Source organism: Chlorocebus sabaeus, chromosome 19, assembly GCF_047675955.1.
Source record: "Chlorocebus sabaeus isolate Y175 chromosome 19, mChlSab1.0.hap1, whole genome shotgun sequence".
In the NCBI taxonomy this organism is placed as follows: Eukaryota; Metazoa; Chordata; class Mammalia; order Primates; family Cercopithecidae; genus Chlorocebus; species Chlorocebus sabaeus.
Genome location: NC_132922.1, coordinates 13844781 through 13865012, shown reverse-complemented (window position 1 = coordinate 13865012; position 20232 = coordinate 13844781). Strand labels below are relative to the sequence as shown.

The window sequence follows — 20232 nt, the reverse complement described above, 5'->3', positions numbered from 1 at the left end:
AAGGAGGGCCAAGAGAGACTCTTTCTGGGAAACTCGAAATCCAGCCAAATGGGGCCAAGCTACCAGGTTGCTTTCTTCTACTGTGACTTCCTGACTCACCTGCCAGAGCCTGGACCTTGTCCCAGGGCCAAAGCTTTCTCCAGCTCCTCCCTCCACCGCTCCCCAGGGGGCCTTACTCTGGGCCAGGAAGGGTGCTCCAGACAGAAGCCACCATCCTTTCACCTGCTCCTGAGCATGGCCTGAGAGGCCCTGGGGCCATGTGACACCTCTATGGACATACTGGCAAAGCCACCTGTCCCCCCACCCCTCCCCAGGAGGCTGGGGCTACAGCAGCTGGGGCTTCAGCTCTCTGGCTTTCTGGTTCCCCTTCCACCTGTCTTCCTGGTAGGACCCAGCGTGCTCTGGGACAGAGTTCACCTGATATAGGACAGCAGGAGGCTGTTTCTGCCAAAACTGAGTGAAAGCGGTGTCCTCGGTATGGCTTCCACCGCCGGAGGGGCTATGGTGGTCTCTGTCCTTGGTGGAGTCTCCAGAGTTTGAAAGAGATGGAAGTTTGGGGGCAAGGATGGAACCCAAGGAGAGGCAGGCAAACTACTCAGAAAAGGCAAAGTTTATTCCAGTGTTGACAGAGAGAGGGTGAGCCTTGCACAGCAATTCTAAAAACATGTCAATCTCCTTCACCTAAGAGGTATGAACCGGCTGCAAGTCATGGGGTTACTAAACCAGCCACAGTTATACAGTAAGCAGGAGACGTCACGGCTCAGGCCTTCTCAGACTTTCCCTGGGACACACGGCTCTCTGGGGGGGCCCGGCGAAACCACTCGGACCAGGAGCCATCGTACACGGCCACATCAGGCTTGCCGCAGAGGTAGGCAGCCAGGGCCACATGGCAGGCGGTGACTCCCTTGCGGCACGTGGCAATGAGAGGCTGCGAGAGATCCACCTTCTTGGTCTGGAACAGAGCACGGAGCTCTTCTGGGCTCTTCTCGAAGCCATCCTCAGTCAGGAAGTCCATGAAAGGCATGTTGACAGAGCCACGGATATGGCCCGAGTCCAGTCCTGGGCAGGGCAGAGGACACAGGTTAGGGAATGTATGAGGGGTGGGGACTAATGGAGCCTGGAGGATTCAATCAGCTGTAGCTGGAAGGATAGATAGCTTTGCAAATAAAAATCACATCTTCGCTCTGCTTGGAGCTCAATTTATTCCCAGCCCCACCTACTATCACTTCTCATGACTTAAGATGCCTGCACCTCCTCCCCTAACACCTGTCTTAAAGTAGAGATGCCCAAAAGCACACCTGCTTGAGAGGACAGCGGCATGAGTCTCAGCTCCACTAACCTTTACCTTGGGCAAATCATTTCACTTCTCTGAACCTCAGTTTTCTCATCTGTAAAATGGGCTCAGTGGTACATACCTATCTCACAGCGATGTTGAGAAGAGCAAATGGGACGACTTATTGCAAATGCTATGTGCTGAGAACACAGCGGTGAAAGGGAGAGACACAGCCAGGCCCTCTGGGAGATTCCAGTCTAACAAGAAAGATGCTAAATAGATAACCACATAACCAATCAGATATGTCACCTCATTTTACAGATGAATCCCCTGAGGCTTGGCAAAACAATATGGCTCACCTAAGGCCACACAGAAAGATGAAGGCAGACCCAGGATCACATCCGGGCCTCTGGTTTTCTGTGAAGCACACAGTTGCAGAAAGAGCAAGTGACCTGGTGTCAGACGTAAGGTCAAATCCCACCTTGAGCAAGTTATGTCAGCTCTCTGAGCCTCAGTTTCTCCATAGGAAAAATGGAAATGAGAGTACCCACTGGGTACAGGCTGCTGTATGGAGCGGATGGCACAAGGAAAGTGCTGGCTTTGGAGGTTGGCCCACCCACACTGCCATGCTGCACCCCCGGCCACTTCACCACCTACGGAGGGTGTAGGGGGAGAACAGGGACAGTGTGAGCCTTTTTGGTCCCCTCCAAGAACTTGGATGGAAGCAGAGTGGAGGGACTAGGCTGGCTCTAGGGTCCTTTCTGGAACTGTCTCAGTACCCAGTGAGGGCCCTCAGCCAAATTTGGCTTCAAAAGAGCCAGGAATTGGGACAAAGGGGAACAGGCCACGGCCAGAGCTGGTGCCACCAACAAGGTGAGGCCACAGGCCAATCCCACACATGCCCCAGGCCACTCCTCTCTTCCTCAAGCAGCCCACACCCTGGCGGGGGTGGCGGCTCCGTGGTTGGCCCCACTCCCAGTGCCCAATCTGCACTTTGGCCTGACACAGGCCTATCTCCATCTCTTTGAGCCCTCCTTGCTCCCCAGATCCCCACCCCATTCAACCTGGATTATGGGACAGGGCAGGAGCAGGGTGGCAGGAGTGGGAGGGGAAGGATCTGACTAATGTGGCCAAGGCACACACTGGGGCTGTGTACAGCCAAGCAGGCCCTGAACCTCCGAGCCTCAGTCTCCCTCCTGCAGAACGGGGAGAAAACCCCACCTAGGCAGGGTGCGGTGGCTCACGCCTATAGTCCCAGCACTTTGGGAGGTCGACATCAGTTCAAGACCAGCCTGGTCAACATGGTGAAACCCCATCTCTACTAAAGATATAAAAAAACAGCCGGGGATGGTGGCAGACACCTGTAATCCCAGCTACTTGGGAGGCTGAGGGAGGAGAAACGCTTGAATCTGGGAGGCGGAGGTTGCAGTGAGCCAAGATCGTCCCATTTTATTCCAGCCTAGATAGCAAGAGCGAGACTCCGTCTCAAAAAAAAAAAAAAAAGTAAACCCCACCTACTTCACAGGTGTGTGGGGAAGTGTAACTACTGCAGCTAAAAGAACCCAGTGACCCTGGCAGGCACATGATTCGGTATGTCATCATTCCAGTTATGTCCTGCTCCTTTCATCCTGGGGCCAAAGTGGATTCCAAAATCTATTAGTACAAGTCGAGTTTGATTGGCAATGGTGTTTACAATCAACTGATCACCAGTTACAGATTTCTTTCTTCCTTCTCCACTCCCACTGCTTCATTTGAATAGCCTGAAAATAAAGAAGAAAAGCCAGGCATGGTGGCTCACATCTGTAATCCCAGCACTTTGGGAGGCCCAGACGGAAGGATTGCTTGAGCCCAGGAGTTGGGTAACATAGCAAGACCGTATCTCTATAGAAAAAAATAAAGAAATAAAAATGAGCCAGGCGTGGTGGCATGCACCTGTAGTCCCAGCTACTTGAGAGGCTGAGGTAGGAGGATCACTTGAGCCCAGGAGGCTGCAGTGAGCTGTGATCATGCCACTCCAGCCTGGGTGATAGAGCAAGACTCTGTCTCAAAAATAAAATAATAATGAATTAAAAAAGAAAGTTTGATTGAATGCAATGTATAAAATTAGAGTTTTTCTTCCTGTTGTGTTTCATCTGTTTTGCCTGGAAACTTGAATCTAAGATGTGCGCCCACCCTTCCAATGAGGAACAACGGATCAGCTGGCATCGAGGGCATTCTTTTCCAAGAAACCCAGCTTTAAAATGTTTCCACATCCAGGCAGTGGGCCGGATTGAAGCGCATTTGAAAGCACAAAGGGTTGAATCCTGTTTTGTTTTGTTGCCCCCATCCCTGATGACACAGCCCCACTGTGTTCCTCTGATTACATAAAGGGCACCTCTTCTGAGTAAAGATGAAGTCAGGGAGTTTCTGTAGAGCGGGCCTCCCACACTGGGCCAGCTGGATGGGGTGAAGCGAGGGGAGCTTAGGGCCTGTCTGGGGCATTTAAATGAACTGTGGGAAGGGCTGAGATGAACCTGGGCCAGAGAACTTTCAAGAACAGCCAGTTGGTGGAAAGGCAGGTTGGGCCAGAAAGCAGAGGCTCCCATGCTTCTCTTCCCAAGTCTAGCTGAAGGCTTCTGGCTCTCCCTGCCCCCAGCAGGCATCCCCCTATTCCCATAACCTGTGGCGCCAGGCACTTGACGGCAGGTGCTCTCAAGAACATTATCCTCCTCAACCCCCACAAAGCAGGGGAGATTATTCTCTCAGCATTGCTGGGGAGCCCAGGCTCAGAGAGGTAAGGTCACTTGCCCCAGGACACACAGCAAAGGTAAGTGAAGTCTGATTGGTCGGCCCCCAACGCCTGTGTTCTTTGACCACCCTGAGCCTCCCTGGAAAAGGAGACTGAGGCGGGGAATGGATGAGATGACCTCTTATGCTCAACTACTGGAGTTCACATTCCTCAGGCCACTGGTAGGTGTGGATTTTTAAGGCCAGGAAAAGGTGTCTGGCCCTTTCTGCTTTCACTAAGGAATCCAGAGCAGGCAGCCCCAGAAGGCAACACCTTAACTCTGGCCAGGAGGAGGCAGCCCCGCACCCTCCCGCTCCCTCAGCCCAGCTCCCAGCCCTGGGAGGGAGAGACAGGCAGAGTGGATTTTCAGTCCCATACAGCAGCCTGGAAGCCACACTGTGGAGCTGTGACCTTTCCCTCAGCCTCTGGGTTTGCTTACAGCTCACCCCACCCACAGCAGTAGCCTTGGGAAACAGCCCTACCTTGAAGCCTGGCAACTTGGGGTCAAGTCTCAGCCACTTTGCCTTAACAGAGAAGCCCTTTCCCTGTCCCCACCCACAAAGTGAGACCAAGCCTACCCTACCCCTGCCTGCCTCCCCTTGCAGGGCTGCTGCAGGTATCCAGAAGAGACTATGTAAAAAGGGTTCTGTAAATAAAAGTGCTCATTAGGGGGTCGATACCCTTCTCCCTTCTTCACCCTCACTCCCTCCAAGAAGGGAGGCAAAAAAAATTAACTTGATAAAGAAACTGGGCTGGATAAACTCCTACTCTGCCTCTCTCGCTTCCTCCAGCCCTCCTCTCAGGTGAGCAGCGCTCCTTTCACGAAGAACAGTCAGCGGTGAAGGCACTAGCCTGAGGCTACGCACCAGTATCACAGCTGGATGGAACCTCACATCTGGCTGACTCCAGGAAGAGGCACAAAACTACAGTCAAAGAGGAAGGTGCTTGCCTAAGGTGGGCAGGCAGTGGCCGCCAGGTGTCTAGGCTCTGCTTCCCACTCCATTTGGGGCCATTTCTTCCAGAGATGATCAGGCCCAAGGCCTGATCCCACAGGCCTGCCACCCCCATGCCCCAGTGTGTTACACCTGGACCGCTGAAGCCATAGGGTACCTCCCCGATCCCACATCAAGCTGGGAATCATAAACTTGGCAAAGCCTCACGTGCCTTTGTGTCCCCAAAATATCCTGTATGGCAGGTCAGCAAAGCCTCTTGGAGGAGGGGGTTGGGGGGGAAATGCCACACCCGCCAGGTTTTGTATTGTTCCTTACCCTTCTCGAAATCCCTTTCCAGCCACTGTTACTTTTTTTTTCTTTATTTTTTTTTTTTTGTTTGTTTGTTTTGAGATGGAGTCTTGCTCTGTTGCCCAGGCTGGAGTGCAGGGCGCGATCTCGGCTCACTGCAACCTCCACCTCCCGGGTTCAAGCATTCTCCTGCCTCAGCCTCCCAAGTAGCTGGGATTACAGGTGTGCACCACCACGCCTGGCTAATTTTTTTTTTTATTTTTAGTAAAGATGGGGTTTCACCATGGTCAGGCTGGTGTCAAACTCCTGACCTTGTGATCCGCCCATCTCGGTCCCCCAAAGTGCTGGGATTACAGGGGTGAGCCACCACGCCCGGCCGCCACTGCTACATTTAAACAAATGCATACTCATGTGGTTAGGGCTGCCGTGACTCTTCTCATTTTATGATAAGGAAACCCAGAGAGGCCAAGTAACTGGACTGAGGTCACCCCAAGGAGGAGTGGCTGAACTGAAATGAGAATCTATGTTCCCTGGTGCTCCTGAGGGAAACTGGAGGAGGTGGGAACAGGATCACAGAGGAGGAACTTCAGCATCCTGGGCCTTCAGGAGGCATTACCCACTGCAGGTCATTCCCTTCCTCTGAGCCTCAGTTTCCTTATCTGTAAAATGGATGAGGACATTGGGCCTGGTACCTCCAACCTGTCCCTTCCATTTATTTCCTAAGTTGCTTCAGGGCAGGCTGGGAAGCAGCAAGAGAACCAATTCCACTGATCCTCCCCCAGTGACAGCTTAAATCCCAAGGAGAAGAGGTATCTTGAACCAAGGCCAGGAGAGGGCTGCAGGCGTTCCCAGCTGGGATTCTCTGGGAGGTGCCAAATGAACTTGAATCTTCAACTCCAGACCTTCAGAGAGCAAGCAGGCAAGAAAAATATGGGGCCTGGAAAAGCTGCACTGGAAAGGGCAGAGACCTTGCTGTCCTGGCTCTGTCACTAGCTACACGGCCTTGGCCCCTGCCTCTGTGCACCTCAGTCTCCCCTCTGTCAGATGAGGTCACCTTTCAGGCCCTCCAGCTCTAAGAGTGTGCAAAACAGTTTTCCCAGAATTCTCTCTGTGGGAGGTACAGACAGAAAGAGATGTTTTTCAACAAGTCAGGCAAAATGTTGCACATGAGTTAGATTCTGTAGAGGAGCCCTGATTGAGGAAAGACCCACCAAGGAGGTGCCCAGAGGACAAGAGAGGACCCTGCTCCTGGAGATGGCCAGGCAGGGGCTAGAGGGCACTCAGCAGGAGTGATGGCAGCGAGACTCCAGTCCTGTATCTAGAAAAGGGAAGACCTCCGAGGTTCTCTCTGGTTAGGAGGTTCTAGAACTCAGCATTTCCTCTCCTGAGGCTCCCCCCAGCCCTCAAGCGGTATCCAATCCACCTGGACTTCCCTTCCACAGGAGGGGAACTTCTGAGTCGCCTTCCTGGGGCAACTAGCAGAGGGGACACCCTCCTAGCCCTGGGAAGTAGGGGTAGGGCAGCATGGGGCACATTCGGGTTTATAGCCCTGGTTTGAAACAAGGCAGCATTGGGTTCGAATCCTGGCTTCCACCACTTAACTGAGCAAGTAACTTAATGTCCTGGCATCAGTCTCCCCAACCCCCTGCCGCCCAAACAGGGGCACTGAGCTTTGTTCGCTGAGATAATGCGGTACCAAGTGTCTGGCATGAAATGGCAGCTGCTGTTACAGCTCTGCAGACAGGCTGCAGCTGCCTGGAAAGGTTAGGGAACACGGCCTTTGCAAACACCAGTCAGGGGCCCCAGGAAAGCTAGATCTGGGGAGAGGGGGATCCTGCGGGAGGGACACTGTTGATGTCTGTAAGGGTTTCTGTGGGACAAGAGAGGCCTGGAGAAGCTGGAGGTTTCTGTACAGCAATGCAAATGCTGGCTCAGGGGCATGACACCCTTAGGTATATCCTAGCACGTGTGGGGCAGCTGGTGCCTGGGAGTGGAGGTGGTGGACATGTCACCAGTGACTTCTGCTGATGTCACTCCACACAGATGCTAGATGGCTTCTTAGCACATGGCTATGGAGACACATTCTTGGGTCCTTGTGCACCCAAGCTGAAAAAGCCTTAGGTTTGTCTCCACCTTCTGGTTTTATCGATGGAAAGACTACATGGGAGGCCTACATGGGAGGATTGAAGCCATGGGACGGACCCTGGAGAGGGTCCCAGTCACCCTTACTCCCTATCCTTCCACGGGGCAATATTCCCCAGGGACCACCCAGCACTGGGACACCTACCTACTGCATCCGGCTCCGGCTCGGTGCCCAGGAACCGCCCTTGAGACCGTGAATCCACCAGCTGGAACCTCTTAGATTCAAGGTTCTCCAGCACCTGCTCGTAGTTCTTGAGCAGGGAGCGGTCCAGTGTGGCTTTGAAAACGGCCGGTTCTGGGCGTGAGGGCTCGGATGTCACCGGGTGGCCCTCCTTCAGCCAGTTCCGGAGGCCACCATTGAGCACTGATACGGTGCGGTGGCCAAACACACGGAACATCCACCAGACCCGGGGAGCATAGAAGCTGCCCAGGTGGTCGCCATCATACACCACCACGTGCGTGTGGTTGCTGATGCCCAAGCGGCCCACATAGTCGGCGAAGCCAGCCTCGCTGGGCAGCATCATCTCGTAAGGCGACGCCGTGTCCCGGCACTCCTCTATGTCAAAGAAAGAGGCGCCGGGTACGTGGCGCTCGAGGTACTCCTTGCGGGCCTCTCGGGTGCCTGGTGAGTACCAGGACGCGTCCAGCACCCTCAGGCCGGGCCCCAGCTTGCCAGTCCTGATGGACTCCGCCAGCCACTTGGTAGAGACCAGCGCCCGGTAGAGCACCTGATGAACCATGGCTTCAGCTCTGCGTGTCACCTGGCACGGGTGGGAACCAGGAAAGAGAGACAGGCGTGAGGAAGTCGGTGTGTGCAGTAGGGTGAGGCCTGGGAGAAGCTCTTTCTCCCTCCGCACTCCCCCGGGTTCCTTGTTTACAGCAAGCCAGCGGGGCTGTGGCGTGCAGCGGGATAAGTTTGCAGATTCCCTCTGGAAAGCCGGCCCCGCCCCTCCCAGCGGGCCCAGGGGCCCAGCGCAGAAGCAGGTGGGGCAAGAGTTTCCGAGGACTCCAGATAGGGGTGCTTCCTGGGAGAGGGGTCTGGCGCCTAGAAGCTACAGTACTCGATCCCGCCAGGAAAGAGCAGTGAAAACATGCCCGGTATGGGGGGCGATGGCATCTTGGGCTTATAATCCCCTTTCCTTCCAAGGCAGAGGAGGTGGGCGCACGGCGAGGAAGCTCCGCGGGCCGCGCACACGCCATCGCCTGCGGCCTCCCCAGGCAGCCCGAGCTCGCCCGCCTCCAGAGTGCCCAAGTCCGGCCCGCGGCTCACTGCCCTCTGCCCTAGGTGGTTCAGAGGTTCCCGGGGCACCCCGTCCCACTCTCGCAACGCTATCCTTCCCCGGGCAGCAGGTGGCCCGGCCGGCAGCCCAGGCGCCCGGCCGCCGCCCCCGCCCCGCACTCACTCGCCCCAGACGCCGCGCCGGCGCTCGCCCTGGCCGCTCGGAGAAGTTGGCGGGTTCAAACCCCCGGCCGCAGCTCCCCCGGCGGCGCGCACCACCGCGCCGCCGCCCAAGGGGGGACCCTGTGCCGCCCGCCGCCACCCCTTGCCGCCCCCGCGCCTCCCCTCAGCGCCCGCACCCGCCAACCTCGCATGCAGAGCCTTCGGGACCCGCGGGGGTCTGAGGGGGACGCCGGGTGGCGGGGGGGTGGCGCGGGCCCGGGCTAGGCGGAGCGGGCGTCCCCCCACGGCCCGGCCGGTGGAAGGCGCGGGCAGCAGCGGCTCCGAGTGGCTGCGGCAGTGGGCTGTGCCGGAGTCTCCTCCCTTTGGCCAGCTGCAGGTTGGTGGCTGGAGGAGGGGACAGCTGCGGGAGCGGGGAGGGGTCGCCGCGCTGCAGGGGCCATGGCGGAGCCGGGAAGCCAGGAGTCCGAGATCCTGGTAACTGCTGCGGCGTGGCGGTTTGCCTTTCCGGAGGGGGAGGGAGTAGCTCTTTGCGGGTGCGCGGCACTGGACTCCCGCGCGGGACCTGGGCGGAAGAGGGGGCGCAGTATAGGAGAGAAGTCGCGCCGCTACGTTGGCACTAAGGGTGACTGTCCGCTTGGGGCGGCCTGCCGGGTGGGGTCGTGGCGAGTGACGGGTGGGGAGCCTTGGGTGGAGGTGGGGTGGCCTGGTGCCACCAGAGAGGGTGGGAGAGAGAGAGGAGGACAGGGAGACGAGACCCCAGTGACCCAGAGGCCCCAGAAAGAGCCATTAGCCAATAGCTTGTTAGTGAGTGAAAGGAACTAACGTTGTCAAGGCCTGCTTGGTGTGGCACTTTGCTGGGTACTCCCGTGGTGTGACTTAGTTCCCACAATAACTGAGGAGTAGGCCAGAAACTTACTAAGACAGGAGAGAGCGGCAGAGCGAGTTGCTGGAGGACACACCCAGAGTTGAGGCCGGGCCGGGTCTGATCCTGGTCTGAAGCCCACGTAGTACCGGTTGCCTTTGCTTACCTGGCTCTTCCCTGAAGCCTCGTGCTTTTAAAAAAATTACTTGTTTTTAACTTAGACCATGTAATCATAAGTTGATGTAATTCAATTTTTAATAATAGCTGTGTTTAACAACTAGTTGGCAAAATTCCTGGAAAGCTCACTGTGGGGGACTCCATTGCTCCTCCCTAGCTTTTGCAGAGGCTAGCCTGGAACGCTTTCCCTGTTCCCCCAACTCCGACCTTTTGTTTTGTTTTGTTTTTTTGAGACAGGCTGTGGTTCTGTGGCCCAGACTGGAGTGCAGTGGCGCCATCTTAGCTCACTGCAACCTCCACCTCCCAGGCTCAAGCGATCCTCCCACCTTAGCCTCCCAAGTAGGTGGGACCACAGGCATGTGCCGCCATGCCTGGCTAATTTTTAAATTTTTGGTAGAGATGGAGTTTCGCCATGTTGTCCAGGCTGGTCTTGAACTCCTGGGCTCAAGCGATCTGCCCATCTCAGCCTCCCAAAGTGCTGAGTTAACAGGCATGAGCTACCGTCCCTGGCCTCATCCCCCTTTTTTAAAAAAGGTTTTGTTCTAAAATGCTCACAGCAATCCTCAAAGCCTAGTGTCTGGTGGTTGGGGGAGGGGGTGGGCAGGAGGGACCAGGTAGGGAGGTCCTAGAGGAGTGCCCAAGCTCTGCTCCTCAATGGGTACCCTGGATCCAGCCTGCTAGTCACGCTTGCCTCAGTGCAGCTGTGTACCCTCCTGACATGAGCCTGGGGCGGTTATGTCCTGGGGTCCTCCACTCCCAGGGCACCCCCACCTACGGTGATCCTGGCTCCTGAATCACACAGGCACCTGGTTTCCAACCCTCCCTGACACCCACAGCCTACCCTCACACCCTCCTTTATGACCCACAGTCCTTTGTGAGAAGTGCCAATCAAGCAGGGAGACTGGGGCAGGTTGACCTCAGATCTCTGAAGTCCCACTAAGCCCTGAAATTCTAAGATTTGAGATTTGCTGCTGTCAGTTCCAGGGCCACCAATGAGAGTAATGGAAGAAATAATGCAATACTATTATTATTATTTTGAGATGGAGTCTCAGTCTGTCACCCGGGCTGAAGTGCAGTGGCGCGATCTCGGCTCACTGCAACCTCTGCCTCCCAGGTTCAAGCGATTCTCCTGCCTCAGCCTTCCGGGTAGCTGGGACTACAGGCTCATGCCACCATGCAGAGCTAATTTTTGTATTTTTAGTAGAGAATGTTGGTCAGGCTGGTCTCGAACTCCTGACATTATCTGCCCGCCTTGGCCTCCCAAAGTGCTGGGATTGCAGGTGTGAGCCACCACGCCCGGCCTAAACCGTTTTTAATGATTATTAAAACCAGCCAGATGTAATGCATGACGGTTGCCCCTCTACCTTTATTGTTTAATCTTGGCTCTAAGAGGTGGGGTGGGAAGCTCCATTATAAGGAACAGAAACTACCCAGAGACCCTACACAGCCACTGTCACACAGCCAGTTAAGCAGTGGAGTGAGGTTTACATTGATTTTGGGGGCTCTCTGGCTCCCAAACCAGGGCTCTTTCTACTCTAAATGGATGATTGGGTGAGGGAAACAAGGATCCTCAAGAATGGGGGACAGTGTTGGGGGGTGCACCAGGGCTGCTGTGGTTCCCACAATAGGGTTCCTCAGGAAGGAACCTGCAGCAGCTGCCAGCACAGCGCCCCCTAGCTGAGATGTAACGCAAATAATGGGGATTGCCCCTTAGCCAAAGATCCCTTGGCAGCCTCCCTACTCTAAAGACCATGCTGAGCCTTCCTGGGCCCCTGGAAAAGTCAGATTCGTCTGGACTTCCTCCTACTCCAGGAAGCCTTCCCACCTCTTCTGCTGCCACCCCAGGCTAACACAGGGGCCCTCTGTGCTCAACACTGAATTCTAAACTGTCCTCAATTTCACTGTCTCTTACCAGCAGCCTGATTTTTACCCCCAGGGCTTGGCAAAGGCAAGAGGGCTCAGTGTCCCGCACAGGGCCTGACTGCGTGGGTGAAGTGGATTCCTAAAAGCCAGCTGCCGCGAGACTGTGGGGGTGGGCACAGGGTGTCACCCTAGAACTTATTCGGCCCTAGTCATCGTGGCACCTGGGGCAGGGGAAATCCAGCCTGAGGGGGTCAGACTCTGACTGCCAATCCTGAGGCTGCCTTCTGTGACCACGGGCAAGGCACTTATTCTTCTCATTGCCAGTGGCCTCATTCATAAAGCAGGCATCCTAATGCCTGCCCAAGGCTGCGGTGCCTAACATGTGACCTGGCCCACAGAGGCACTCAGTCCACAGATGTTCTCTACCTGCCGCCTTCATTTCACCGGCAGGACTGCCTGCAATGGGTGTCCAGGTTGGACTTCACACAGGGGATAAGTGGGGGCTGACCTGCAGCCCTTACTCCACACACCCAGTCATGTGCCCTGGTGGGGGCTCAGCCTCTGCCTGGCAGAAGGGGCCCTTTCCTCTCACCTGCGCAGTGGTGGCTTCCCGGCACAAAGGGCTTAAAGTGTTTGGGGAGTCTACACCCAGGAAGGCTGTGGGCTGGCCTGGCATAGCAGCCTGGCGAGCTGGTACACTGTCAGCCTGTGGCATGCAGGAAAGATGGAGAGGAGAGGGAGGGAGGTGCGAAATCACTGTTGCTGCTGCTCTAAGGGCCAGAGAGAGCCCAGGCTGGACAGACAAAACCTGGCCTCACCACACTCCCGGAGCCTGCACAGAGTGTGCGGCTGAGAAGCCCGGATTCTGGTGCCGGACTGACTGCCTACTGAGAAGCCTGGCACCACCGGGTCAGGTTAGTGCACTTTTTCTTTTTTGTTTTTGAGACAGTGTTTCGCTCTTGTCCCCCAGGCTGGATTGCAATGGCGCGATCTCAGCTCACTGCAACCTCTGCCTCCTGGGTTCAAGCAGTTCTCCTTTCTCAGCCTCCTGAGTAGCTGGGATTACAGATGCCCACCACTAAACCCGGCTAATTTTTTTTTTTTTTTTTTTTGAGATGGAGTCTCGCTGTGTTGCGCAGGCTGGAGTGCAGTGGCCGGATCTCAGCTCACTGCAAGCTCTGCCTCCTGGGTTTACACCATTCTCCTGCCTCAGCCTCCCGAATAGCTGGGACTACAGGCGCCCGCCACCTCGCCCGGCTAGTATTTTTTTTTTTTTTTTTTTTTTTTGTAGTTTTTAGTAGAGACGGGGTTTCACCGTGTTAGCCAGGATGGTCTCGATCTCCTGACCTCATGATCTGCCCGCCTCGGCCTCCCAAAGTGCTGGGATTACAGGCTTGAGCCACCGTGCCCGGCCAATTTTTTGTATTTTTAGTAGAAACGGGGTTTCACCATGTTGGCCAGGCTGGTCTCAAACTCCTGATCTCAGGTGATCCACCTGCCTCGGCATCCCAAAGTGCTGGGATTACAGGCGTGAGCCACTGCATGAGGCCAGGTTAGTGCACTTCGGTGAGCCTGAGTGTCCTCCTTGAAACAGTGACAATAATATACCAAGCTTCTTAAGATCCCTCATTCAACACATACTGGAGAGTCTACTGTGTCAGGCATTGTTCTAGGATATTGTTAGGATTTAGTGGTGCCCAGCAAGAACTCAGTAAATTCCAGCTACTGTTCCTATTAGGTGGCCAATAGAAATGCTTGATAAGTGAATTAATGACTTCCATTTGGGACTTGGTTGCAAATAAAGCCGAGCTGCATCTTAGGGAAGGGTGGAGACTTTGCCCCTGCTTGTGCCTTGAAGCCAGCAGAGCCTTGCCTTAGGATACCTCCACCCACCCTCCTGCCCAGCAGGTGGAGGTGAGGGGCGCATCCTGGGGCTCTCCATGAGGTCATGGTCATTGGGTCACTCGGAGCTTGTGTTTATATGAAGCCTGGCAGAGGGAGGCCCCTGGCTACCCACCTCTGTGCCCGAGTTCACCACCGCTGGTGTCTGCGTTCTCTGGACTCTGCCCTGCACGGGCCCCACCTCCCCCGCTGGCCCTCGCCTATGCTCCAGCCCCAGCCCCAGCCCCATCGGCAGCCTCTCCTTGCTTCCCTCCTGACATCCTCCCTGTCGCCCAGGCCCGTAGTCCGAGTGTTGCCACCATGGCTCCGCCACAGCTCTTCCGCGCGCTGGTGTCGGCGCAGTGGGTGGTGGAGGCGCTGCGGACCCCGCGCGCTGGGCAGCCCCTGCAGCTGCTGGACGCCTCCTGGTATCTGCCGAAGCTGGGGCGCGATGCGCGACGCGAGTTCGAGGAGCGCCACATCCCGGGCGCCGCCTTCTTCGACATCGACCAGTGCAGCGACCGCACCTCGCCCTACGACCACATGCTGCCCAGCGCCCAGCATTTCGCAGACTACGCGGGCCGCCTGGGCGTGGGCGCGGCCACCCATGTCGTGATCTACGACGCCAGTGACCAGGGCCTCTACTCCGCCCCGCGCGTCTGGTGGATGTTCCGCGCCTTCGGCCACCGCACGGTGTCACTGCTTGACGGCGGCCTCCGCCACTGGCTGCGCCAGAACTTCCCTCTCAGCTCCGGCAAGAGCTACCCTGCTCCCGCCGAGTTCCGCGCACAGCTCGACCCCGCCTTCATCAAGACCTATGAGGAGATCAGGGAGAACCTGGAATCCCGGCGCTTCCAGGTGGTGGACTCCCGAGCCGCCGGCAGATTCCGCGGCAAAGAGCCCGAGCCCCGAGACGGTAACGCGGGAGAAGGGGACGGGAGGTAGTTGGGGGCATGGCCTGTGTCCTGAGCATTTTCCTGGACTTGACCTTTCTTTTATTTTTTTAATTTATCTTCCCTTCATTTCGTTTTTCTTTCCCTTCCCTCGTTTCCCCTTTTCCCTTCCCTCGTTTCCCCTTTTCCCTTCCCTTTCCTTCTTTCCACAGGGTCTGGCTCTATCCCCCAGGCTGGAGTGCAGTGGCACAATCGTGGCTCACTGCAACCCCAACCTCCTGGGCTCAGGTGACCCTCCCCCTCAGCCTGACCTCGCCTTTAAAGGCCACTGCATGAGCTGGGGAAGGAGATTTGACTTCCACTTGCCTCGGTGACTTCGTTTGTTAAGCAGAGCAGTAATACTGGCCACACCCCTCCTGGGCTTTGGCCAGTGGCTCTCCCTAGCTCCTTGGGAACGCTGGTTGCCCAAACAGCTTTCCCTTGAACTGTCAGTGAGGTGTGGGGGGGCAGTGTGGAATGTTGGGGAGCAGGCCCCAGTGTGAGAGAAAACCCCAGAGGGATGGTCCTGATCAGGGCTACCCATGCCCCTGAGGATGGTGGAATGAGGGCAGCCTCGGGGGCTGCATAAGAGGAAGTCTCTCCCAGGGGCCAAAGCTTGGAGAGCCGAGGGCGGAAGGGGGATTAAACAGAAGTGGGTAGGGCAGACCCTTCTGCCTGTGGGCTGGATTTCCTCAGGCAAGAAGCCTGTGGGTAAGTTCTGTATAATGCGGGGAGGGGTCCCCACAAAGCAGACTGGTCAGTGGTCACACTGGTGTGAGTCTTTCAAACATCCCGTGTAAGTATATACTGTCATTGTACAGAGGAGGAAAGGGAGCCTTGCTCAGCATCTCAAGAAACAACCCAGTCAGGATTCAGACTCGGGAGCCTGCGCACTTCACAGCCGTGAGCAACCAGGAACTCCCCAGCCCTTTCTCTTGTGCCTTCAAGAGTGCAAGAAACTGACCACGGCCCCTAGGGAGCTCTCTGAATAGCATTACCAGGCCTACAGATTGGGTTTGGAGCCACTGGGACTCACCAGCATTGTTTTGGATGGCCTGAGGGCAAGGACTGTCCCTGCACTTAATGCATCCTGAAGATTAGCTCAGTACCTGGCACAGAGTCCATGTGCCAGAGAGGTCTGGTGAATTCAGAAGGTCCCTGTCACATGGAATCCTGCAAAGCAATGTTGATGTTATCAGAACCATAGGAAACAGCTGATATGCAACCATTTTTGAACCTACACAGGTGTCAGTTTTGTGTGGTTCCGCCTAATGAGAGCACCACCTTGATCCTGTTGGGTTCTCCATCTCAGCCCCAGGAGGTTGAGCAGCACAGGGGAGCTAGCGGGTGGTGCCACATTTACGTGGGCTTTGTGACACACGACCGGTCATCTCATCTCTGAACCGCAGCTTTTGCCTGTGTAGACTGGGAGCAGTAACCCAGAGCATAAAGATATGGTAGGGGCAAGGACAGCAAGTGTGTAAAGCTCTCAGCTCCGGGTTTTCATGCACAAGTGCGCTGCACACAAGAAGGTGCCTAACACATCTCAGTCGTACTGGCTCATCTATAGAGTGGGAGGTGATCCACGCCTAGCGGGCTTGTTGTCAAAACAAACTAAGCTCAATGCAGCTGGATCAGTGATGAATATCACTGTCATCATCATTCCCGCTCCACATCCTGAGGCCTGGCCGAGTGACCCTTGTGATGTGCCACACCAGTCCCGCAGGCAGGAGGAGCATGCTTTGCTTGGTGGGGGTTCACGGTGTAGGGACAGCCCTCCCTTTACAGTCACCACCCTGGGTTGAGGGTTTGTTTGCTTCCTTGCTCTGAGCTGGTCTCTATGTGATGTCTGACCAAGCCCAGTTTCTGTGTCTGTTAAGTGGGATGCGTAACCCGTTCCAGCCTCTCCGTGGACTCGGGAGTGCCGTCTCTATGCCAGGGTCTGAGAATAGATACCGATACATGGGCCAGCAGCTCCCGTGGGGCTGTCACTCCAGTGCCGAGGGAAACCAAGGCAGAAGCTGGACAAGAGTCTGAATGGCTCAGATTTGAATCATTAGTTTTTTTTTTTTGGGGGGGGTTGTTTGTTTGGGTTTTTTGTTGTTGTTGTTTTTGTTGTTGTTTTGAGACGGAGTTTCGCTTTTGTTGCCCAGCTGGAGCGCAGTGGCACAATCTCGGCTCACCACAACCTCCGCCTCTCGGGTTCAAGCGATTCTCCTGCCTTAGCCTCCCGAGTAGCTGGGATTACAGGCATGTGCCATCACGCCCGGCTAATGTTTGTATTATTAGTAGAGAAGGGGTTTCTGCATGTTGGTCAGGCTAGTCTCAAACTCCCAGCCTCAGGTAGTCTGCCCCCCTCGGCCTCCCAGAGTGCTGGGATTACAGGCATGAGCCACGTGCCTGGCCCAAGCATTAGTTGTGAAGGTTTATTCTGTTGCAAATCCCAGTCCTGCATGAAAATGGGAATGTTAGTAACCCCTGCCTCGAGGTGGGGCAGTGAAAACAAAAAACACCCTGGGAGTCTGCAGAGGCACGGGCCTTTCCCATCCCATTCTTGTTTTTGAGACGGAGTCTTGCTCTGTCGCCCAGGCTGGAGTGCAGTGGCGCAACCTCGGCTCACTGCAAGCTCCGCCTCTGGGGTTCACGCCATTCTCCTGCCTCATCCTCCCGAGTAGCTGGGACTACAGGCGCCCACCACCATGCCCAGCTAATTTTTTTTTTATTTTTAGTAGAGACAGAGTTGCACCGTGTTAGCCAGGATGGTCTCGATCTCCTGACCTCATGATCCTCCCGTCTCGGCCTCCCAAAGTGCTGGGATTACAGGCGTGAGCCACCGCGCCAGGCATCCCATCTCATTCTTTCTGCTACAATCAAAATGATCTTTTAAAAATGGAAATCTAGGTTGGGCAAGGTAACTCCTACCTATAATTCTCACACTTTGGAAGGCTGAAGTGGGAGGATCCCTTGAGCCCAGAAGTTCAAGACCATCCTGGACATGATGGCAAGCCCCTTCTCAATAAAAAAAGAAAGAAAGAAAGAAAAAGTAACAGTAAAAAAGTAAACATAGAAACCTGAGTTCCCCCTGCAGTCAGGTCAAAGCCCTCAAGTCTTACTCCAGGCCTGCTAAGGCGTTTCCATCCCCTTTGGCTTCCCCTTTGGGCCTCTGCCTCCTCACTGTCTGGGCTTTCTCTATAATGACCTAAAACCCCTCCGAGCAACAGGTAGTTACCTCGCCTCTCAGATTCCCTTTGCCCGGGATGCTCTAGGCCTCCATCCACCCAGACCCCTTTATGTGACTGAATCCTGCTCATCCTTCGGGGCATTCTCAGAGAAACTTCCTCCACCCGCTGAGCCCCCAGCCAGTGTGGCGTGATGGTGGGAGGCATAGACTTGCCTGGGTTTACTCCTCCCTGCCCTCTGCTAGCTTGCACAAGCTAGTCTTTGTACTTCATTCTCTTCATCTGTACAAAAGAGGATAATCATTTCTTTCCCGGAGAATTTTGGGGTGTATTAAAGGAGAAACAATAGCTGACCGTCTCCAAACAGTGCGTGGCACAAAGCAAGCATTCAGTAACATCAGCTATTGGCCGGGCAAGGTGGCTTACTCCTATAGTCCCAGAACTTTGGGAGGCCGAGGCAGAAGGATTGCTTGAGGCCAGGAATTCACGACCATCCTGAGCAACATAGTGAGAACCCATGTCTATAAAAACCAAATTAGGCCAGGCGTGGTGGTTCACGCCTGTAATCCCAGCACTTTGGGAGGCCAAGGCAGGTGGATCACCTGAAGTCAGGAGTTCGAGACCACCCTGGTCAACATGGTAAAACCCCATCTCTACCAAAAATACAAAATTAGCCTGTAATCCCAGCTACTTGGGAGGCTGAGGCAAGAGAATCACTTGAACCCAGGAGGTGGAGGCTGCAGTGAGCCAAGATCGTGCTACTGCACTCCACCCTGGGCGACAAGAGCAAAACTCCATCTCAAAAAAAAAAAAAAAAAAAGAAAAGAAAAGAAACAAATTAGCTGAGCATGGTGGCATGTGCCTGTAGTAGTCCCAGCCCCTCCGGGGGAAGCTGAGGCAGGAGGATTGCTTGAGCCCAGGAGGTTGAGGCTGCAGTGAGCCATGATTATGCCACTGCACTTCAGCCTGGACAACAGAATGAGACCCTGTCTCAGTAATAATAATATCAGCTATTGCTATTACTGGCGTTATTTTTTTTGACATGCCCCAGGCCACCCAGTAGGGCATTTTTGGAACACCCGTTATGCTTGTAAGTATTCAGTTGCCTGTCTGCCCTGCCAGATTAAAACTCCTTGCCTGCAGGTGCTGCACGTTCTAGCTAGGCAGGGGTCTTGTTTATTGCTTTGCTGTCCCTAGGGTGCATAGTCAGGAAACCTTGAGGGCCAATTCTTAGGTTCAAAGTTCAGTCAGCAATTTGGCAGATGCATTAGCCTTAGGTGGTACTTAACGTCAGTATCACCGTGTATAAAATGGGGACTCCTCTAAACAGTGCTCGAGTTTTATGGTTGTGAAAATTAAATGAGATGGTGGATAGAAAGGATTTAGCACCATGCTTGCACAGCATGATCTCAATATCTCGGGCACCACAAATACAAGGCACCATTCATAGCACCCTTCTATTTGTCGCCTCCTCCCTGCTCCCCTGCTGTAGGCATTGAACCTGGCCACATCCCGGGTACTGTGAACATCCCCTTCACAGACTTCCTGACCCAGGAGGGGCTGGAGAAGAGCCCTGAGGAGATCCGCCATCTGTTCCAGGAGAAGAAAGTAGACCTGTCCAAGCCACTGGTGGCCACGTGTGGCTCTGGCGTCACGGCCTGCCACGTGGCACTAGGGGCGTACCTCTGCGGCAAGCCCGATGTGCCCATCTATGATGGCTCCTGGGTGGAGTGGTACATGCGTGCCCGGCCCGAAGATATCATCTCCGAGGGTCAGGGGAAGAGCCACTGAGGCTGGGCAGGACGCAGGCAAGCTCGAGTGATGCTGGCCACCAGCAATGCCTGGTCTGGTAGCTCTGGCTCTGCTTTAACCGAGAGAGTGTTTCTTCATTCAACTCAGGTGACTTTTGGGGTGACATCTCAAAGGCCAGGAATCCCGTTGACTTGTTGGCTGCCCGTGGGGGCGGGAGGAAAGGCAGAGGCGAGCCCTGGAGGAGGGAGGCCGCAACTCTGAGCTGCCCACATGGTGCTGAGCTGGGGCCCCGCCTCCTTTCTGTTTTATTTTTGAAGAAATAAAACCACCAAGTGCTAAATCTTTGTAGCTCTGGGGCTGCCTCAGTTTTCCTAAGGAGCCAGGGGTTCTGTCATGCCCAGCAAAGGTCACTCTGGGGAGCCTGAGGGTCTTGGACATCCTGTCTCTACCTTCCGAGCAGTGCTGGGGCCCCAGAGCTCTCCGCTCCCGTGACTGGGCTAGCACCTAGCAAGCCCTCCCTTAGCCCATAATCCTGGGCGTTCTCCCTTCTGGCATCTGGGCTATTTAAGGTGAATTTTGCTGTGACATGTCTGTGATCCCACCCAAAGCTACTCTCCCACCACCTGCCCTTCTAGCAGGTAAATAGTACATCTCACTTCCGGAAGGAGATGGGTCCAGAGCTTAGCAGGAGCCTGTGCCATGCCAAGGAGGAATGTTCCAGCCCAGCTGGGATATTCTAGGGAAGGGCTGACTGGGCTGAA

At 55.2% G+C, this 20232-nt stretch overlaps 2 protein-coding genes across 3 annotated transcripts; one reads left to right on the top strand and one right to left on the bottom strand.

Moving 5' to 3' along the window:
- Positions 1–592: 592 nt before the first annotated feature.
- Positions 593–8914, bottom strand: TST (thiosulfate sulfurtransferase). Its single transcript, XM_007975674.3, has 3 exons — positions 8827–8914; positions 7569–8184; positions 593–1059 (listed from the first exon to the last, which is right to left on the bottom strand). The coding sequence occupies exons 2-3, from the start codon at positions 8161–8163 to the stop codon at positions 761–763; spliced, it is 894 nt and encodes a 297-aa protein (XP_007973865.1). The 5' UTR covers positions 8164–8184; positions 8827–8914; the 3' UTR covers positions 593–760.
- A 187-nt stretch (positions 8915–9101) lies between these two features.
- On the top strand, positions 9102–19819 carry MPST (mercaptopyruvate sulfurtransferase). Of its 2 annotated transcripts, none has more exons than XM_007975677.3 (3): positions 9102–9201; positions 13906–14524; positions 19212–19819. In XM_007975677.3, exons 2-3 carry the CDS (start codon positions 13930–13932, stop codon positions 19508–19510), a joined length of 894 nt encoding a protein of 297 aa, XP_007973868.1. In that variant the 5' UTR covers positions 9102–9201; positions 13906–13929; the 3' UTR covers positions 19511–19819. The 2 variants fall into 2 exon arrangements, with proteins under 2 accessions (XP_007973868.1, XP_007973867.1); XM_007975676.3 differs by having other exon boundaries at positions 9169–9299.
- The last annotated feature ends 413 nt before the right edge of the window (positions 19820–20232 follow it).